This window comes from Sphaeramia orbicularis, chromosome 10 (genome assembly GCF_902148855.1).
Source record: "Sphaeramia orbicularis chromosome 10, fSphaOr1.1, whole genome shotgun sequence".
Taxonomy (NCBI): domain Eukaryota; kingdom Metazoa; phylum Chordata; class Actinopteri; order Kurtiformes; family Apogonidae; genus Sphaeramia; species Sphaeramia orbicularis.
The window spans coordinates 48,173,313-48,192,893 of NC_043966.1; the positions used below are offsets into that span (position 1 = coordinate 48,173,313).

The 19,581-nt window shown below is 42.4% G+C and overlaps 1 protein-coding gene across 1 annotated transcript in view; it reads left to right on the top strand.

Moving 5' to 3' along the window:
- Positions 1-19,581, top strand: part of aff2 (AF4/FMR2 family, member 2) — a 437,847-nt gene that overhangs the window by 378,386 nt on the left and 39,880 nt on the right. Inside the window, exons 15-17 of the mRNA XM_030145497.1 lie at positions 906-1,104; positions 14,648-15,673; positions 15,826-15,941. Of these exons, the coding sequence (XP_030001357.1) occupies positions 906-1,104; positions 14,648-15,673; positions 15,826-15,941 (1,341 nt within the window). The remainder of the gene's footprint in view (positions 1-905; positions 1,105-14,647; positions 15,674-15,825; positions 15,942-19,581) is intronic.

Genomic DNA, 19,581 nt, shown 5'->3' on the forward strand with positions numbered 1-19,581 from the left:
CCCCCATGTCAGGTCCGGCATCGAAATGTGGTTCAACAAAACTCATAATAAACACAGTAGAATATCAAAGGGTGCTTCATATACTTTATGAAGTTACCCTTGGCAACGCAAATTTGTTCAGCACCAAAAGGAGCCAGACTACCATTCTGCTGTTAGAACGCTGGACAAGACAAGTAGGAAGAAAAAAAGAGAAAAAAAAAAAAGTTGTGTGAGATACTCCCTGGTAAAATGTCCAAATAAAAGAGGATACACAAGCAAAGGTGTTACAAAAATGGGCAATGATGACTGGGAGTACAGTTGGTGTCGGCTGCTGCCTTATCGGTACAGACAGCTGCCTGTCAGCCAGCTGAGCCCATAAAAAAAAGAAAAAAAAAAAGAAATGTCTTAAGAGAAGTAAGTGCAATTTTACTAATATTCTGTCATTTACTAAAATATTTTGCGTATTTTGCAGATCCATTTTGATCTGTAAGTTGTAATGCACATTTACAAATGATAAGGAGAGGCAAAATATTGTTAAAATTGCACTTATTTTTCTTCATAATTTTTCCATAATTCCATGGTTGTTCATGTTATTCACATTTTTAAAAGGACAGTTTATAGATGTAAACGTTTCCATAATGTAATTTTACTGTTTTCACTATAAAAACACATTGAAATGTTTGGAGTTGGCATTATTTATACATTATTATGTAATTATTTTACTGGTCCAGCCCACTTCAGATCATACTGGGGGGATATGGCCCCTGAACTAAAATGAGTTTGACACCCCTGTTTTAACACATTCACCCTATTGACTTGGCCAAGGTCTGTTTGTGTCACTATAAAACAGCACAACAGTAATCTGAGACCCTAGTGCCTGGCTACAAATACTGTATGTTCACATTGTGATGCATATCTCTCTACAGTTCGGCAGTGAGGGAAAAGGACCTGTTGCCTCTGCGCTCTCTGGAGCATCAGAACCTCCTGAGGCCACGCAGTAAGCCCCCCAGTGGGAAAACAGCCCCCAGGAAAGAACCTCGCAGTGCTACCAACTCAAACACAGTTACTGCACCAGCTGTGCCTCATCAAGCCCCTGTTCCAGTACCTGGTGTCAGTGTAAACCAGGTTAGTTTTTACGGCTGCAGTACGTGTGTGTTTATGGTGGGCAAACACACCAGTATTACCAATGACATTTTAAACAACACAACTGAATTATCCAGGTAGCTCTGAGGAGTTTTCCTTTTCTTGTTCAGACACAGTCCAACATAATGCCATGTGTATGACCGCAGTACCTCCATGATCTGTCAAAGTCATAAAATTCATCTCCATAAAAACAGTATTATTACAGACTATTATGACTCAACACTGAATGCTTTTATTGAAATATGAAGAGTAAGAGAGAGTGTCAAACATACAGAGGCACCAGTGCCCATCCTCTTACCCAATAATCCATTACATTGGTTTTATTATGATTAGGTAGTTTGAAGGAGAAAGTAAGTAAGAACAGGAGAACAGAAAAGCAGTGGATGGAAAAGGACTGATGGGCAGATAGATATTAGAATGATTATATATATAAAAATATGACCATACCTCTCAACAAATCCTATTTCTGACAAAGGAAAAATGGACAATGTGGTATTTTTTTTTATCATATTACTTATTTAATTTAGCAAATTTATTTTGTGAAGCCAATGTGTTTTGTGCTGTATTATGTAAGACTTCCACATTATAATATCATAAAACAACTAGGCGAACTAGGCATGCTTTCTTGGCAAGTTATATATTTAATTATATTTAAGGTGCTTCATTTTCAAATTGTGGTGAACTATGTGGTATTATGTAGAATAAACATATGATATATATTGTCACATGTATTCTATCATTAGATATTGATGAATTTAGGAAAGGTTCTGATGTTGAATCTCAAAACAACTATCTAAAGGCAATATTTGTCCTTGGTGCAAAAAAGTTGTGTTTTGCTAAAAATAACCTGACCTTAGCCTGTAAATCGACATCAGAGCACACATCTGCAGCCACTGCTGTATATGTCATAAGGATTCTTGATCAGCTGCCTGCCTTAGCTGTGCACAACAGCTGGCCAGATAGCTAATATTATCATTAAAGAAGAGGAGGCCTTCCAGAGGAAGGTGGATAAGAAAGGAGAAGCCCAAGAAAGGAGAAGCTTTTGCCAGCAGTGTAAATAAACCCTTTTAACCCAGTCATCTTTTTTTTCTGAATACAACAGAACATGGCATGGATTGAGAATGGCTTTTACAGATGGTAAAAAATGTGAAACAAATCCCAAAAATATGAAAAAACTGTCACCAAGCGCATGCCAAGTGAGTGGGTTTTACACACAAGAAACATTAGTGTTTTGTCTTTTTTGTTTTTTTTATGCTGCATCTGCCTCTGAGGTTGCTGTCTCGTGTTGATGGTGCAAACACAATGGTAATGTTCATTTTTGAATTTATCACTGCACCCATAAAATTAAGTATTCAATGCCTATGGAGCAATTTGGATTAGAAAGAAGATAAGACCAGAGATGCAGGTGTGTCTCTGCTTAGCCAGCAACAAAAACAAACAAAAAAAATGGACGTAATCATCAAATATTCATTATGTATTTAAAGCCTCATCCAGGGTATTCCTTTGGAGCCTCGACCTCCTTTGTCATCTGAATACTGTTCAGACATGTTAGTGAGGCACAAGGTAACACTGGGTCACTTTCTTCTTCTACTTGATGAACATGAGCACTGCGATTTAATATGATTCAATCCCTATTACAATACTGTCATGTCATTCAAAACAATGAATCTTTTGGGTGAATGAATTGAACTACTTGAAATAATTAGTTCCTTTTTCAGTTAAGTGGAGCCTAAGGCCATTCTTCTCTCTGAGCTAACAGTTAACGTGGTTGGGAGTTTGCACAAGCTCATCACCATATAATTTCTCATGTGGTTACACTTACAAAGCCACATGAACACAAATCTCCACATTCCATGTTGTTTTAACAAACTTCCCCAGTAAATGCCGTCAGTCTGGGCCATATGAGTGTAGAGTGTATAGACCGATGTGGCATGGAACAGTCCATATTCACTGATTTGTTCACCAAACATACTAGACAATGAACGTGAGCCCTGAGTCAGCTGGCCGCCAAGCCAGCTAATGAGTAATGTTCTAAAGGACTGTGAAAAGACATGGTAACATTACAAAGCAGTAAATGTTTTAATGTTCTAACATCAGTGTTGTTATGATATCTTCAGTGAAACACAAGTCAAAGCACATTTCAATAGATAGATAGATAGATAGATAGATAGATAGATACTTTATTAATCCAAACTGGGAAATTGTAGTGCACCAGGAGCATGACAGACAGCAAAAATAGAATCTAAGATCAACATAGAATACAAGAGCAAACACACAGAACATAATTAATTAGAAGTGTAAAAAAAAAAAAAAAAAAAAAAAAAAATCATACAAAAACAGTAAGGTGCAACAATAAACTATAATGTGCAACGTAAAATGGAATTTTTCAGTAAATGGACAGTAAAGCACATAGTGGAAATATGTTTATGACCAGGTTTGATCATCAGGCAAGTTTATTGTACAGTGAAATGGCATGTGGCAAGAAAGATTTCCTGCATCTGTCTGCTGTACAGCGGAGCTGTAATGGTCTTTTTGAAAATGTGCTCCGCTGTCTGTCCAGTGTGTGGTGGAGAGGGTGCTCGTCATTGTCTATGACGGAGACCAGTTTCTTGAGCGTCCTCTTTCTTCTCCACCACGGTCACAAAATTGTCCAGCCTCAAACTGATTGCAGAGCTAGCCTTCATGATGATTTTATCAAGTCTGTTGGTGTTGCTGGTACTGATGCTGCTACCCCAACAAACAGCCACAAAGAAGATGGCCACAACAGACTGGTAGAATATCTCCAGCATCTTGATGCATACACTGAAGGATCAAGTTTCCTCAGAAAATAGTGTGCTCATCTCCTTCTTTTACACAACCTCTGTGTTGGATTTCCGGTCCAGTCTGTTGCTGATCACCACCCCCAGGTATTTATACTCCCCCACCTCCTCCACAGTCTCTCTCCTGATCCATTGGCTATGAAGGCATCCTCTTCTTCCTGAAGTCAGCCACCGTCTCCCTGGTCTTGTTGACATTCAGCCTCATGTGATTCCGTTTAGTCCACTCCACAACATTTTCTACCAGTTTCCTGTACTCCCCCTCCTCTCCCTCTCTTAGGGTGTTTTCACACTGGGTATCTGGATCTGTGCCGTACCTGGTGTGACGTAGGCTGGCCGTTTAGCGGGTGGAGGTCCGTGAAATGAGGAAGGAGATGAGGCAGAGGCAGGAGATGGTGTGGTCCACAATTTTTAAAAAATATTTTCAATAATATCTATTTCACACAAAGTGCAAGTGCTGAAAGTGCAAAGGCTAAAAAAGTGCAAATGCCAAACAAATGCAAGTGCAAGTGCATGTGGAGGTTGGAGCAGCAGTGTCTTCTCCAGCAGTCAAACCACAACTGATGAAAATGGGTGCCTTTTATACTGTTCAACTTAACTGGCTAAAACCACTACAACTCCATAGGGAAGTTACAAATCAACATAAATTGCTAAAACTAATCTAAAACCTCCATAACTAAAACCCACAACCATAACCTATCTAAAACCCAAACTATACATCTAAAAACTCTAAACACCAAAGTTAAATAAAACCCATAAACCAATAAAATACACCTCCCGGCTCCCCCACACATTTCCCTGCCTTGGTCCAGGCTGGAACCTTCTTAAGGGTTGTTGTTCATGCTGGGACTCTTTTAGCTGATGGACCTGGACACAAGGACATGGTAGGTACAAACATTAAAACACCATTCACTAAAACACTTTAAAATCCACTCACACAGACACTAAACAAAACTAAACTTAAATACTGCACATTTACATTGCACTTTATCTTTTTGTGTCTAATTTGTGTCTCCTTTTCTCCAGGGCCAAGCAATCATCAATCAATTAAAATACAAGTACCACTGGATGTAAAAACTGAAAAGGAAAGACAATAAAATCAATAAACTACTTTAAAAAAAACAATTGTGTGCAATTACTCTGTTTGTGCCAATATGTTTGTTTAAAGTGCTGCTGTAAACTACACGTGCAAGTTAAAGTGCTTAAGTGAACAAAGGTGCCTGTATTTGGTACTTAAGTGACACATGGCTGTTTGTCACACCTGAATACGCTCACACCTTTCATGCAGATGTCGCATTCACAAGCAGGTACTGCGGCCCCTGCCCTAGTACCAGTGAGTGTTACGGACTGAAACAGTCGGAAGCATTGTGGAAGGAATTCTGCAGCTATCTAACAAACGCGGAAGTCAGAAGAAAAAAAAACCTTACTTCATCAACCAAGCGACTGTTCTATTCATTTGTCTACAAAGTGGCAAGACAGGCAAGAGTTTTTTATCTGTTAGCCTGTTTGAAGTAAAGTGAAGAAGAGCAACCTTTGTTGTCCCTAATATATCACCAAGTGATTCAGTCGGTAAGGCGAGCCTGTGCCGCGCAGATCTGAGGCTTTTTCAGGACACAACAGGAGTGCCGTCTATGGTCTTGTGGTGATTAAGTAATTTCTGTCATTGGAGTGGTGATAAGGTCACCTTCGTTCTCGGGCATGGATCACCTTCACACGGCAAGGTACCGTACTGGAGTCCATGCAGTCTGTACCCAGGGCTACCTTCTCAGCTGTACTCAGGTACGATACTTGCAGACGTTTTATCCTTAATTGATAAAATTAAGGAGACTTTGGGGTCCAACGTACTTGGAATACGGACTTGGGGACGCAGTGTGAAAATGCTCTTATACACCCCATAACAGCTGAGTCATTAGAAAACCTCTGTAGATGAAATGACTCAGAGTTGTACTGGAAGTCTGTGGTGTATACGGGTACACCACAGGGTACAATTGTGAATGTTCCAATCAAGAGGAAAGGGGAGAGTACAGTCCCCTGTGGAGCTCCTGTATCACTGACCACCACATCAGACAGGACACTGCCCAGACAGACAAATTGTGGCCTACCTGTCAGGTAGTCAGTAATCCAGGAGATCACTGATGACACCCATCACCTGCAGCTTCTCACCCAGTAACAGAAGCTAGATGGTGCTAAAAGGACTGGAGAAATCAAAGAATGTGATCCTAACAGTGCTTCCTCCACCATCCAGGTGCTTATGAACTCATTGCACCAGGTATATAACAGTATCATCAACTTCCAAATGGGGCTGATATGCAAACTGCAGAGGGTCTAAAAATGTCTTCACCTGTGGCCTCAGCTGAGCTAAGACCAGTTGCTCCAGGACCTTGATTGCATGAGAGGTGAGAGCCACTGGTCTGTAGTCGGCCAGGTAAAATGGAGCAGATGGGACTTTTGCTAACCATAAGATGTTCTAAGGGCTGAAACTGTTGTGATTGGTCCAATCAAGCAACCAATCAAAACAGAGGAGAGGCAAGAGAAGTAAGCATTAAGGGCTCTTGCTTCTCCCCTGGAGCCCAGGGGTGGTCGTCGGCTCCAATACTGGCGTCCGATACCTTCCTCCGCCCACTGGCTCCTTTGGCTGCCTTCCCTGCTGAGGTTTTGCTCATTGTGGCCACACAGCAGATATTTCCTGCTGGTCTCCTCCGGCCCAGTCCTCTTTGCTGTCCTTTGCACTCAGACCCCCCCACTGGACTGCGCCTGGAGCAGGACAAGACTTTTGCTTACCGAAGATGTTCTGAGGGCAGAAACTGTTGTGAATGTTCCAATCAAGCAACCAATCAAAACAGAGGAGAGGCAGGAAAAGTAAGTGCTAAGGGCTGTTGCTTCTCCCCAGAGCCCAGGGGTGCTTTTATTGTCTGGCGTAGGGCTGGTCTGCTAATGTCCAGGTCCTTCATCAGTTTTAATAATAATAATAATAATACATTTTATTTATAAGCGCCTTTCAAGACACCCAAGGACACTGTACAACAAGATAAAACAAACAATCCATAAAATACAAAGAAATAAACAGATTAAAACAAATAATTACTATATATAGAAATGAATGTTGAATGAATGAATGAATGTTTTACTGTGGATGTTGCCACGAAGCCCCGACACCTGACTTCCTGAGGGCAGAGCTTCACAGACCAGCCTCGCTGTTCTGCCTCTGCTGCAAGATCTGTATAGTGCAGTTTTTTTTTTTTCGAAGACTTCCTGTACAGCATCCTCCCAAGGAACAGTGAGCTCGACTATGTATGCTCTGGAGTGCGAGTTGGACCACAGGACCAGGTCCGGCCTCAGGTTGGTGACTGCAATCTCTGCCAATCGCAGGCTGCCCCTAGTTCCCCCATCCTGGTGCTAGGGTGGAGTTTGCACTGTTCTCATTCCCCCTCCCGGACAAATGTAACAGGCATGCTACAGGTGGTTCTTCTGGGTGGTAAGGCATTGGTGGTGGTTCTCTCGCTTTCCAGAGTAGCTGCCTGGCATTTAAGCACTTGATTGTGTCTTCAGGTGTATCACCCTTGGGAGAGGTGGACTTTGCACCCAGTGAGGATGTGCCAGAGTGCCGCTGGTGTTGAGCAGAGGGGTCAAGATGGATCTTCGCCCAGCCACTGGTCGAGAGGGGATGGAAGGACATCATAGGTGGTGCGAATTAGCTTATCCAGCTTGCCTCCATATCCCATATTTCATTCCAGGTGATCTTTCGTTTCTCCACACTCTCCCATCTCATCCGCTGGTCCTGCTTAGCTTGCAACACAGCCTTGGTGAACCTGCTGGACTCCTTCTGCTGACTGATTTCAGCGACAACCATCTTCCTCCATTCTTGTGGGGCTGGTTTCATCCAGCAGGGTCATCTCTCACCAAGACCTAGGTCTCCTATTCCATGTTGGACTTGGCCCACAATGTCACAATGTGTACCTCGGTGACATTCAAATTTTTCCTCCAGACACTGAGACCCATGTAACTCATGTTCGGAAAGTCCTCCAGAAACTGCTGGAGAACCATCTCTACGTGAAGGCTGAAAAATGTGATTTTCATGCAGCCACTGTCTCTTTCCTGGGCTATGTCATCTCTTCGAGCCAGATACAAATGGACCCAGCTAAGGTCAGTGCTGTGGCTAATTGGCCAACCCCGGGCAGCTGGAGAAAGGTACAATAGTTCCTGGGATTTGCAAATTTTTTAAAGAAAGTTCATTCAAAATTTCAGTTCTGTCACTGTACCCCTGCATGTAGTCACCTCTTCCAAGGTATCTTTTCAGTGGACCCCACAGGCTGAGAAGGCTTTCCAGTGCCTCAAGGAAAGATTCATGATGGCGCCAGTGCTTACTGTACCTGACCCCAGCCAGAGTTTGTGGTTGAGGTGGATGCATCTAACGAGGGCATTGGGGCAGTATTGTCCCAGAGGTCAGCAAAGGACAACAGGATGCACCCCTGTGCAATTCCATTGTAAGCTGACCTCAGCCAAGAAGAATTATGATATGGGAAACAAGGAACTGTTAGCTGTCACGGCAGTATTGGAAGAGTGAAGGTATTGGTTGGAGGGGGCAGAGCAGCCGTTTTTAGTGTGGACAGATTATAAAAATCTGGAATACATCAGGAAAGATAAGAGACTCAACTCACACTAGGCCAGATGGATTCTGTTCTTTAACAGGTTCAACTTCACGCTTTCCTTTCGACCAGGCTCACAAAATGCTAAACCAGATGCTCTGTCCCACCTTTATGATGCTGAACCTGTTCCCAAAGAATCTGAAACAATCCTTCCACTGAACAGGGTAGTTGGAGCAGTTTCTTTGCCAATAGAATCAGATGTGGAGCAGGCAAATGTTGTCAGCTCGGTGCCTAGTTGGTGTCCATGTAATCGTTTTTCGTCCCCATGTCGCTACGCTCAAAGGTCATCCACTGGACTCATACGTCCATGCTCACGTGCCATCCAGGGGTAAAGTGAACGATGTTTGTTATCACAGAGCCGTTCTGGTGGCCAGCCATGGAGTAGACTGTCACCGAGTATGTGGCAGCCTTCCAGTTTGTGCTTGCAATAAGACCTCCTGTCCAGCCCAGATGGGCCTGCTTCACCCGCTACCTGTGCCTCACTGACCGTGGTCCCATATCTCCATGGACTTTGTGACCAGACTGCCACCATCTAAAGGTAACACAACCATCCTGATAGTGGTAGACCATTTCTCTAAAATGGCACATTTCATTCCCCTTGCTAAGGTTCTTTTTGCAAAGGAAACAGCAGAGGTCACGATGACTCAGGTTTTCAGGATTTATGGTTTCCCCAGTGATATTGTTTCAGACAGAGGATCCCGTTTATCTTACGTTTTTAGAAGGAGTTTTGCCAGCTCCTCGGTGCTACCATCAGCATTTCTTCTGGTTACCACCCACAGTCCAATGGGCACATGCCTCAAACAAGAGCTCGAGACCTGTCTCCGATGCCTCGTCTCCAAGAACCCGACCACCTGGTGTGACCACCTCACCTGGGTGGAATACACCCATGATACACAATAAAACATACACAAAATTCTGTTGCAGACCTTAAAGGAGTTCAGCTTTCTTAGTAAATGCATTCTTTGTCGGCAATACATTTGGTATTTTTGTCAAACTTCAAGTGGGAGTCAAACACAGTACCTAGGTATTTGTGGGTTTCAATAATTTCAACCTCATTCCCATGGATTGAATTTGCCTTAGGTTTAACAGTTTTTCCTAAAATCAATGACAAACTCTTTGTTTTTTTTCCACATTAAGGTCAAGGAAATTATCACACCAGTCCACAAAATCTGACAGGGCACTACCATGGTCCGACTCTGACCCTTGTCAGGTCGGAGTAAGGAGTGCTGTATCATCTGAGAACTTTATCAAGTAGCTGCCCTCTTTATGAGACCTGCAACTGTCTGTGTACAGAATGAAGATAAGGGGAGATTGTAATGATTACAACAGAAGACCCAAAAGCAGAACCAGGATCTCTGTTAGAACAGTCTTTATCTTCCAACAGACAAGCAACAGACAAGGAGCAGGCAGCAGGTGAGTCGGGAACCAGGAAAGCCAGATGGAGCCAAAGGAGCAAAGACAGGAGACGTGGTCAGGGACAGAAGGCAGGTGGGTTGCTGGGGAGCAGACAGGGAGACGTGGTCAGACAGACAGGCAGGCAGATATCCAGGCAGCAGGCTTCTCCAAGTTGTAATTCCTCCAGGTACGACAGACACAAGTGGTTTTCTCTACAGATGGATTTATTCGAATCTAGTTTGGTCCGATTCACAAATCACACCGTGAAAACTCAAAAGGCACAGACAAGACAATAATTAGCTTACACAAAATAAAGACAATCGACAAATAAAACTACTTCTGCAAAATAAACAGACATAACAATACCTCGTTGGCTGAGTACCAAGAAAGGAATTAATTTTGGTCGTCTTCTTCTTTCTTTCTTATCAAATTTAAATCTTAAACTTTAGCTCAGTGACGTCCGTGCATCCATTCTCTCTCAGATCGCTTCTTCTTCTTCTAAAGAAAAACCTCTGCTCTGCACACAAATCTTACACATGTGCTACAGCGCCCTCTGGTGGTGCACAACCACAATAACAATGAAATGCACAGAAAACAGGCATAAATGAAATGTGGCAGCAACACAAGTGCTTATATATTTTTTGAGAATGAGGATTTTGGCATCCTCTACCCCCTTCCCAGCTCGATAAGCAAACTGTAATGGGTCTAGTTGATCACACACTAAAGAGACAATCTCCTCTTTCATGTTTTTCTTAAAGATCTTCATAGTAAGTGATGTGAGAGCAACAGGTCTAAACTCTGTTAGCTGCCTAGGATTATTTGTTTTGGGAATTGGAATTATAATCAAACTTTTCCAGTCCCTGAGATACTTGAACTCCTCCACTTGGGGCAAGGCTTGTCCACCAACCCGGAGAGGGCAGGGCACATTAATCCAGTCAAGAACCATGGCCTCAGATTTGGAGGTGCTGATTCTCATCCCACTCACTTTGCGCTCAGCTGCAAACGGCCCCAGTGCACACTGAAGGTCCAGGTTTGATGAGGTCAACAGGACACAATCATCTGCAAAAGCAAAGATGAAATCCTGTGGTCCCCAAACTGGACCCCCTCCGGCCCCTGGCTGCACGTAGAAATTCTGTCTGTAAAGATCATGATCACAACTGGTTACAAAGGGCAGCCCTGCCGGAGTCCAACATGCACCTGGAACAGATCTGACTTACAGCCGGCAATGCAAACCAAGCTCCTTCTTCGGTCATACAGGGACCAGGCAGCCCTTAGCAGAGGGCCCCGGACCCCATACTCCTGAAGCACTCCTCCACAAGATACCCTGAGAGACAAGATCAAACTCCTTCTCCAAATCCACAGAACACATGTGGACTGGTTGGGCAAACTCCCATGAACCCTTGAGCACCCTGTGGAGAGTGTAGAGCTGGTCCAGTGTTCTGCAACTGGGTCGGAAACCGCATTTTACCTCCTGAATCTCAGGTTCAACTATGCTGCATTGCATTAAACAGTTATTTTATTTTGATGTGATAACAGATTACTTATCTCAAGATAGCAAAGCTTGTTTTGTTGAAATAGTGGGATAAATTAACTCATCATGTGACAACAAGCTGTGTTATCTTGAGATAATGACATGTTAGCTCATGAGCTTTAGATAACAGTAAAACTCAAAGCACAACCCTTCTGTTTCTTTCAATATTGAGTGTACAAATGTGTATTGATAAGTCACTCAAAATAGGCACAAACAATTGTACTGTTGACTTATATTTGTGTGATGTTTGGCTACAACTACAGTTTTTGTGAACTGAGGCTACATCTTTATTTGGAGGTCTTACTGCTAAATTGTGGCTATCAAGCCTGAATATAACCGCCTAATTATTTGAAAAATCAATATGGGACGTTTAATACATTTTAATTTGCATGTGACAAATTCAAACCGTCTGTGCTTAATTGCATGGCTTGTGTGCAGTGAATATCTCTGACAGTCAAACATGTTTCATTTCACAGCACAGATTAGTAGAACAAGCTGACAATTTGTGCCTTCTGCTTTGCATGATATTATCACAAGCACTAATATATTCTTGGTTTTACTAATTATGATTTTTGTCTAATGTCAGGTTACTTGTAGAAGCTAAACATAGATTTAAACCTCATACATTTTAACATACAGTCTTGTGATTGAATTTTTACTCGGGGTTTACATTGTAACAGAGGAGTAAAGGTTTTTTAAAGGTAACATATAGTGTCTGTGGCTAAAATGTACCTGAAACACAACCTAAACTACATAATTTCAGACATGGCTCAAATATAAACCTAACCATTTTAAATGATCAGTTTTAAGTTTTACAGTGCATGTATGAAATACAACCTGGGTCACATTTATTTTACTTACGTGATCCGCATTCCTCATAGGCTATTATGTTAAGAATTGGAAGAAGGAGTGCTTATTAACCTCTCCGTGAGTAATTACCAACTCACATAAGAGTTAGGGTTACATTTAAGCCATGTTTCAACTGTTTAAGTTGTGTTTTAGTAGCAAGCAAATCACAGAACCTGACAAATTATCCTTTCCAAATGAAATCTAAAGACATTGGGGCTGTGACTAAAAGAACAAGACAAAAGTATGAAAAATTTGTGGGTCAATATTGAATATTTCAGAAGATTCAAAAATGTCTGTGCCAGACATTTCAGAAATATAGTAATAGTAAATATAATGGATTCAACATCACCTGTATCCTTTTCTGTAGCCTATGTGTCTCCAATCTGTTTGATCCAGCATTCTCTTTTCCCTTGGGTCTATGCCCATGTAGAAGTGTTCAGGTAAAAAAACACTCATGATGCAAACTATATTTAATTCATATGATACTACACACTCCTCTCTGTCCTGACAGTCTGGTTGTTTGTTAATGCTTCTCTACACATTGTTCTTGATTTCATTACCTCTATCATGTTTCTCTTCCATACTAAATTGAGTAGAACCACAGATCAAAAAGTCCAGGGGCCTCATGTATAAAGCGTGCATACACACAAAAACCTGGCGTACACCCTTTTCCACGCTCACATTCAGATATATAAAGAGTGCAATGACCGTGGAAATGTGCGGTCCTCCACGCCAAGTCCATAGCTGGCGTACGCACGTTTCTAGTGCTTTGGAACCATTGGCGACACTTAGAGGTGACACTGAGAAACCTTTAATAATGTGACAAAGGTCATACAACCGATTGATGTGCACATCAGAGATACACAGAAGAACAATGAACACACAGACACGTCATCCTACTGCCAGAGCAGCACATCCCCCCCACCAGAACCAGAACCAACCAGACCAACCCTGGACCCATCAAAGCCAATCCTGCCCGGGAGGACATTCAGCAACAACCATATAAAGAGACAAGGACATAAAATTCACTGGTTGATAAATGCATTTAATGTAGTGTTAATGTCTGTGAGAACATTTATAAGTCAGTCCAGTCACTCATTGACTCCACCGATTGTCATCTCGATGTCCTCTGGTGACTCGGGTCAGCACGGACCCATGCCGGTGTCGACAGAACACCGGTCAGATGGGCATCAGCAGTGGGCTGTGGCGGACCGGTGGACCGGCTAACGCCGGGGAGGCAACAGGAAGCCTGTGATGGGAGGATGATACTGCGTCTGACCGTCTTCTGTCTCATTGTTGGAAAATAATAATTTGAGTGATTAAAGATGAGTCAAAGGCTTTGATTTCCTCTTTGATTTCCTGACATGATCACGCATGAACCTTTATCTTGTTTGGCTGTGATCAGACTATTGTATGACCCGTAGAATGAACTAATGTGTGACTTACACAAATACTAAATATATATTTACCTTGGGGGTGATCCGCGTCAGCCCTGTGAGAAAAGCATCACCCACAATATCGTCAACTTTCTGCTCAAACAGTCTCAGTTCATCTCTTTTCTCCTTCCGCCTGTTTTGGCCTCCGCTTCGCGTCCACCTTGACATCATCATCTGATCATGCAGACGGGAATCCCAGAGGGAATCCCACCTGCAGGCCCTGTTTATACTAATTTGTATATTTAAATGTGGGCGTGGAGAGGGAAGAGTCTGGTACTCCAACATATGCGCTCAATTCCATGCTGATTGAGATGTATAAAGGAAATGTACGTGGATTTGGGCGTACGCTCAGTTTTATACATCTGGATTTTTTTGTGCATACAGACTTTTCTGGATTTGGGCATACGCCAGGTTTCAGTATGAAATCCACACAAGTCTTTATACATGAGGCCCCAGGTGCTCATTGTAGTTGTTACATGAAGTCTGGCTCACACAAATGACTGATTGATTGCTTTGTTCGCATAGTGAATAAACCTTGTTGCAAAAAAATAAAGGCACAAAATGAAATATCTACATCTTGTGTAAAAGCGCTCAAGACTAATACAGTACTTCAAAAACATATTGATGTGCAAATTAATCACACAAAAAAAGTATCCCTAATGGATAAAGGGATGTATTTCAGCCTTACACTTCCACTGTTAACAGCCTACCCTATATGACCCACGTATGGAGTCATCAAGACCCTAACCCTAACCCTGTGTGGTTTGCTCAGGGTCCAAGATGAGGGCGGATATCCAAACATGATACTCAAAGTTCTCCCCTTTTTCTTTTGTCATTTGTAATTTCAACCAGGATAAGAGGAAAAACAGAGGTCCCAGCAGCCGAATCACACCCAAATCCAGAGAATTCATTGAAACAGATTCCTCCTCCTCCTCCTCCTCAGAATGCCCGTCGGACTCAGAGGAAGCCATCAAAATTCCAACACTGTCATCACAAGTGACTCATATACCAATTAACACGCAGTCTCTGTCCAGCATGCACATACACACACCACTCCTCCCATGCCTTAACTCTGCCGGCAGCACAGGAAGTCTGGGAACATTTGGTGGGAAGGGACTCAGAGTCAAAGACAGTAGCAACAGTAGTAATGGTAGCATTAGCAGTGGAAGTAATGTTAACAGTAGTAGTTGTACCTCTCTAAGCCTCACCAACCTAAGTGGTTCATTTGGAACTTCTGTTCCTGATCCTGGAGGGTTAGGGGGGCAGTGCCAGGAGCTGGAGCCCATGTCACCACCCTCCAATATGGGACATGAAATTCCACTTTCCCCCTTGAGGGAGTACCAAGAGATCCAGACTTTATGGGTGAAAATTGACCTGAGTTTGCTCAGCAGGGTGCCTGGTCAGGGTTTGGGAGAGAGATCCAGGATAGGAATTGGGGAGAGGCACGGGAGTGAGGGAAGAGACAGATATGGGGACAGAGAGAGGATAGGGGTGACTGAAAGGGAAAGACAGAAGCAAGAAGAGAGAGAATGGCTAAGAGACAGACAGAAGTTAACTAAAGGGGAGAGACAGGAGGAGGAAAATGAGCAATTAGGACCGGACCAAGGAGATAGGTTAGCAGAGAGAGAGAGGCAGATGGACAGAGACGACAGAGACAGATGTGGGCTCGGGGAGAGGGATAGGACAACAGCGAGGGACAGGGAGAAGTTGTGCCAAGGTTTAGGAGTCCTGGACACACCCCCTGTGCAAGAGCAGGGTAATCTGAGGTTGGCCAGGCAGACGGAGAGAACGAACGGAGGAAAACACAGGAGGCAGGCAGCAGGCAACATGGTGGTCCCAACAGAAAAACACACCAGCAAAAGTAAACGGAAACACAAGGTGAGACGCCCCACTTTATCTTCCTCTCTTTTCCACTGAAATATAACTCTAGCTGTCAAGTACTCTGTTATCGGCTCTTTTCTTATAATTGTCTGCTCTGCATATTCACATTGTCTGCCTTCGTAACTCAAACCTGGTGTCTGTGTTCTCAGTCAGACCACAGCGACTCATCAGTCAACAGCAGTAAGAAGCTGCGATTGGATAAAGACTGCCAGCTCCTTCCACCCTGCATCTCCCCAATACACAATCACAAAACTACCACTACAGAGTAAGTATTGATGTACTCTATCCTAATTTGTTACTAATGATTATTAAACTACATACAATCTTTGGACAATGACTTGAGAGATATTGTAGGACTTCACTATAGATCTCAGCTCTTCAAATGAGCAATAGCCCTGGCTAGTGGCATTATATTTGTTCACCCATCCATAAATCCATACATAATCCATACATACATCTATCCATACACAGATTTGGACATGCATTCACAAGTCTTTATGAGAACTAAGTTGGGTGACCAGGTGTCCCACTTTGTGTGGGACTGCACAGCATTATGACCATTTTTTCCACGTCCTGCAAATTATGACGATGTCCCACATTTGATTGGTTCTGGCTCTTCAAAGTGCAGAGTAGTTGCCTTCCTCCAAACATGACTTTCATTTTATAGCAGTGGCAGCGCTATCACCATTGGCTGTGTCTGCTGTCAGTCAACCAACATATACGTGGGGTCAGGAGTCCATTAACCTGTCACTGGTGTCTGCCTGACCTCCGCCCACTGACACACAAAAAACAAAGGAAAAAGCCTCAGACATCGTCATGCAAATATTGGTGGATATCATGGAAACTCCGCGCAAAAAAAAAAGAAGCAACTACAGAAAAGAATGGGAAAATGTTTCTACATGGTGAAAGCGGTGGGGGATGATTCACAGAGGGAATTCTGCGAACTATGTCAAACTTATTTCTCCATCGCGCATGGAGGCAAGTAAGACACTGAATGTATGTGATGTTTGGTTAGATTTGATCCCTATTCCCTTTTACCTATTTCAAGTTTGGACTTTTAACTGAGAGACTTGAGGTGACAAAACATGCTTTTTAAGTATGTAGATATTTATTTTTTGACAAAATTCCACAGGATATTTACTTTAAACTATTTTTATTACCATGTTCGAATGCTAAATGTTTGACTGATGTTTGACTGTTCTGTGTAAAAAAAAAAAAGAAAAAATACACACACACACACACACACACACACACACATATATATATATATATATATATATATATATATATATATATATATATATATATATATATATATATATAATAGTGCAAAAATATGCATACTGTGTGCAACCAAATCAAATTGTTGGTCTTCATATTTATGACAATAAGATGGACATTGTTTAAAAATCTAGATGTTATTCCAGCATAACGGTTATGTGTCCCACATTGTCCCACACAAACACACTCCTTGTCCCACATGTGGCTTATAAGCACCTGGTTACTCTAGAACTTAGCACTGTCAAAACTCCACTCTATTATCAGATTTTTTTTTTTTTTTTCTTGCAACATTGCATTTCTGCTGCTTTTTTGCAAGGTTACAGTCAGGACTGTAATTCAACTGCAACATTATATTAGTCTGATTGACTGTGGTTTCATCATAAATCAGTTCATTAATGTTACATCAACCTCTGACTGAAGCTGCAGGAACTGATATAAACTGGTAATAGCCACCCAGCCTGATAGCAACTTGACTGGTTGCTGGAGGCTTACAACCATGAGGCTGGTGTAGCCCTAATTTGCAATGTAATGATATAAAAGGTTAAGTGCTGGTCTAGCACCTTTCACCACTCCTGTAGACTCTAACATTGACATTTTCCTTCATTTGTCACCTTTACCATTGCTGTCTTTTACACACACAAAAAGTTATAACTAGGCATTGAGTGTGGAGCTATTAGATATGCAATTAAAACACTGCCTCATATGGGAATATGTATAAATATGTGATGAAACAGAAAGGAGGCTCACTGTAAAGCAAAATCCTTAGCATTTCAGGAACACTGTTACAATATAACATGAGAGAATACTGATAAACAAGAGAAGCCTCTGCATCACCATTTATATCCTTGTTGGTTTTCTACTAATCACCAGAAATGCATGTGTTTGGGTCAATGTACAACCTCAACAAGTTTTTTTAAAAGAAGCTTAGAACTGTTAATGTGGTGTAGAAGTCACCAAAGAGGCAAGTCCATTCCAAACAGTGACAGAGTAGTGGCAAACTGTGAATTTGAGCTTTTCATGTTGAATTATTAAAAATAGACTAAGCCATATGTCTCTATAAATAAACCTCAGTGTGACAGCTACAGAGATTTTTTTTTTAGCATTACAGCATTAGCAGACAGTGAAAAGCAGGATGTGACAAGGGAGGTGAAAGGGAAAGAGAACTGGAATTGAACCTGTGACATTGTACGAAAGATGTCTCCAACTGCCAAGTCTCCAGAGCACCTGTTTATCATCCAAGAGGCTTTTTATGGAAGCTGTAAACTGTATGATGTGGTCACCCTGGTCATACCCATTCAGCAATTTCCCAACTTATATCTTTTGACATTTATCACATTATTTTAATCTGAGAGATTTTACTGTCGCAGCTGAATGTCTTGAAATATCCGCTATTGTCGGTCATAAATATAAACTCAGAAATCTTCACACTTGGTAGCTGTTGAGTCTCTGAGCAAATGTATTATGTGGCTGTAAAATTTTTAACTTAGGGTGTATTCACACCTGGAATGTCCTTTGTCCTTATTTGATACAGCTCGTATGTGGACTTCATGTTTTTTTGTTTGGGTCGGATCGCATTCTCATTGCACTTTTTGCTATTGGACTAAAATTGGTAAACAGAAGCACATGTGACAATGTGCACTGGCATTGGACAGAAAAGTCGGGGCGGGGTGAATCAGAGACGGCGGGTGTTGATGAAAACAAACGTGGAGATCCTACATGCAGTTATCATTTTCAGGATATGTATTTACAGACACAAATTTACGAAAATAATGTTAAAATAATGAACAGTTAAAATAATGAACAGCTCATTCAGAGCCAGTTTCATAATATGGACTCCTGACCAAATGTCGATTCAATTCAATTCAACTTTATTTGTATAGCCCAATATCACAACAAGGTTATCTCAAAGGGCTTTACAGAGGCAGTTGGAGTAAACAACAGTCAAATAAACAGCAAGAAAATGAGTAGTGTCCAGGGCATCCCCCGTCCTTAGACCCTCCTTCTCGGCAAGGAAAAACTCAAAACCCAGTGGGAAAAGGGAGAAACCTCGGGGAGAACCACAGTGAAGGAGAGATCCACTCCCATGGACGGACAGGCTATAGATGCACCAGGACTGATGGACGTCCATTTGCAGATGTAGTTCTAGTCTGCAAGGATGCAGTAGGGTGGACACATGGGGGGTCTATCCCGCTGGATGAGACAGGCAGGAGCGAGGAGGCCCATCCACAGTGGTGAGGCCGAGGATGTCCATCCAGGACAGGTGGGGGAGGGGGTCAGGACACAGGACAGGGCAGGACACAGATGGGTCAGCGCAGATCCTGTCGTCATTGGCTCCCAAGCGGTTACAACTGAAAAAGTAGCCACTCCCCCGGAGGGGAGTGGGGAAAGGGGACACCAGGTGCACAAACTAAGTTGGCTAAATATTAAAAATATAAGTGCAGACCAGAATGGTACGTAGAACCAGAAACAGAAGATAGGACTCAGTGCCTGTACTTCCCCCAGCATTCTTGCTCCTAGGGCAGCTTAGACTGAACTGTGGGTTCAGTCTGGTTTGAACTAGCCTGACCATAAGCTTTTTCAAATAGGAATGTTTTTAGTCTGACCTTAAACGATGAGACATTCAA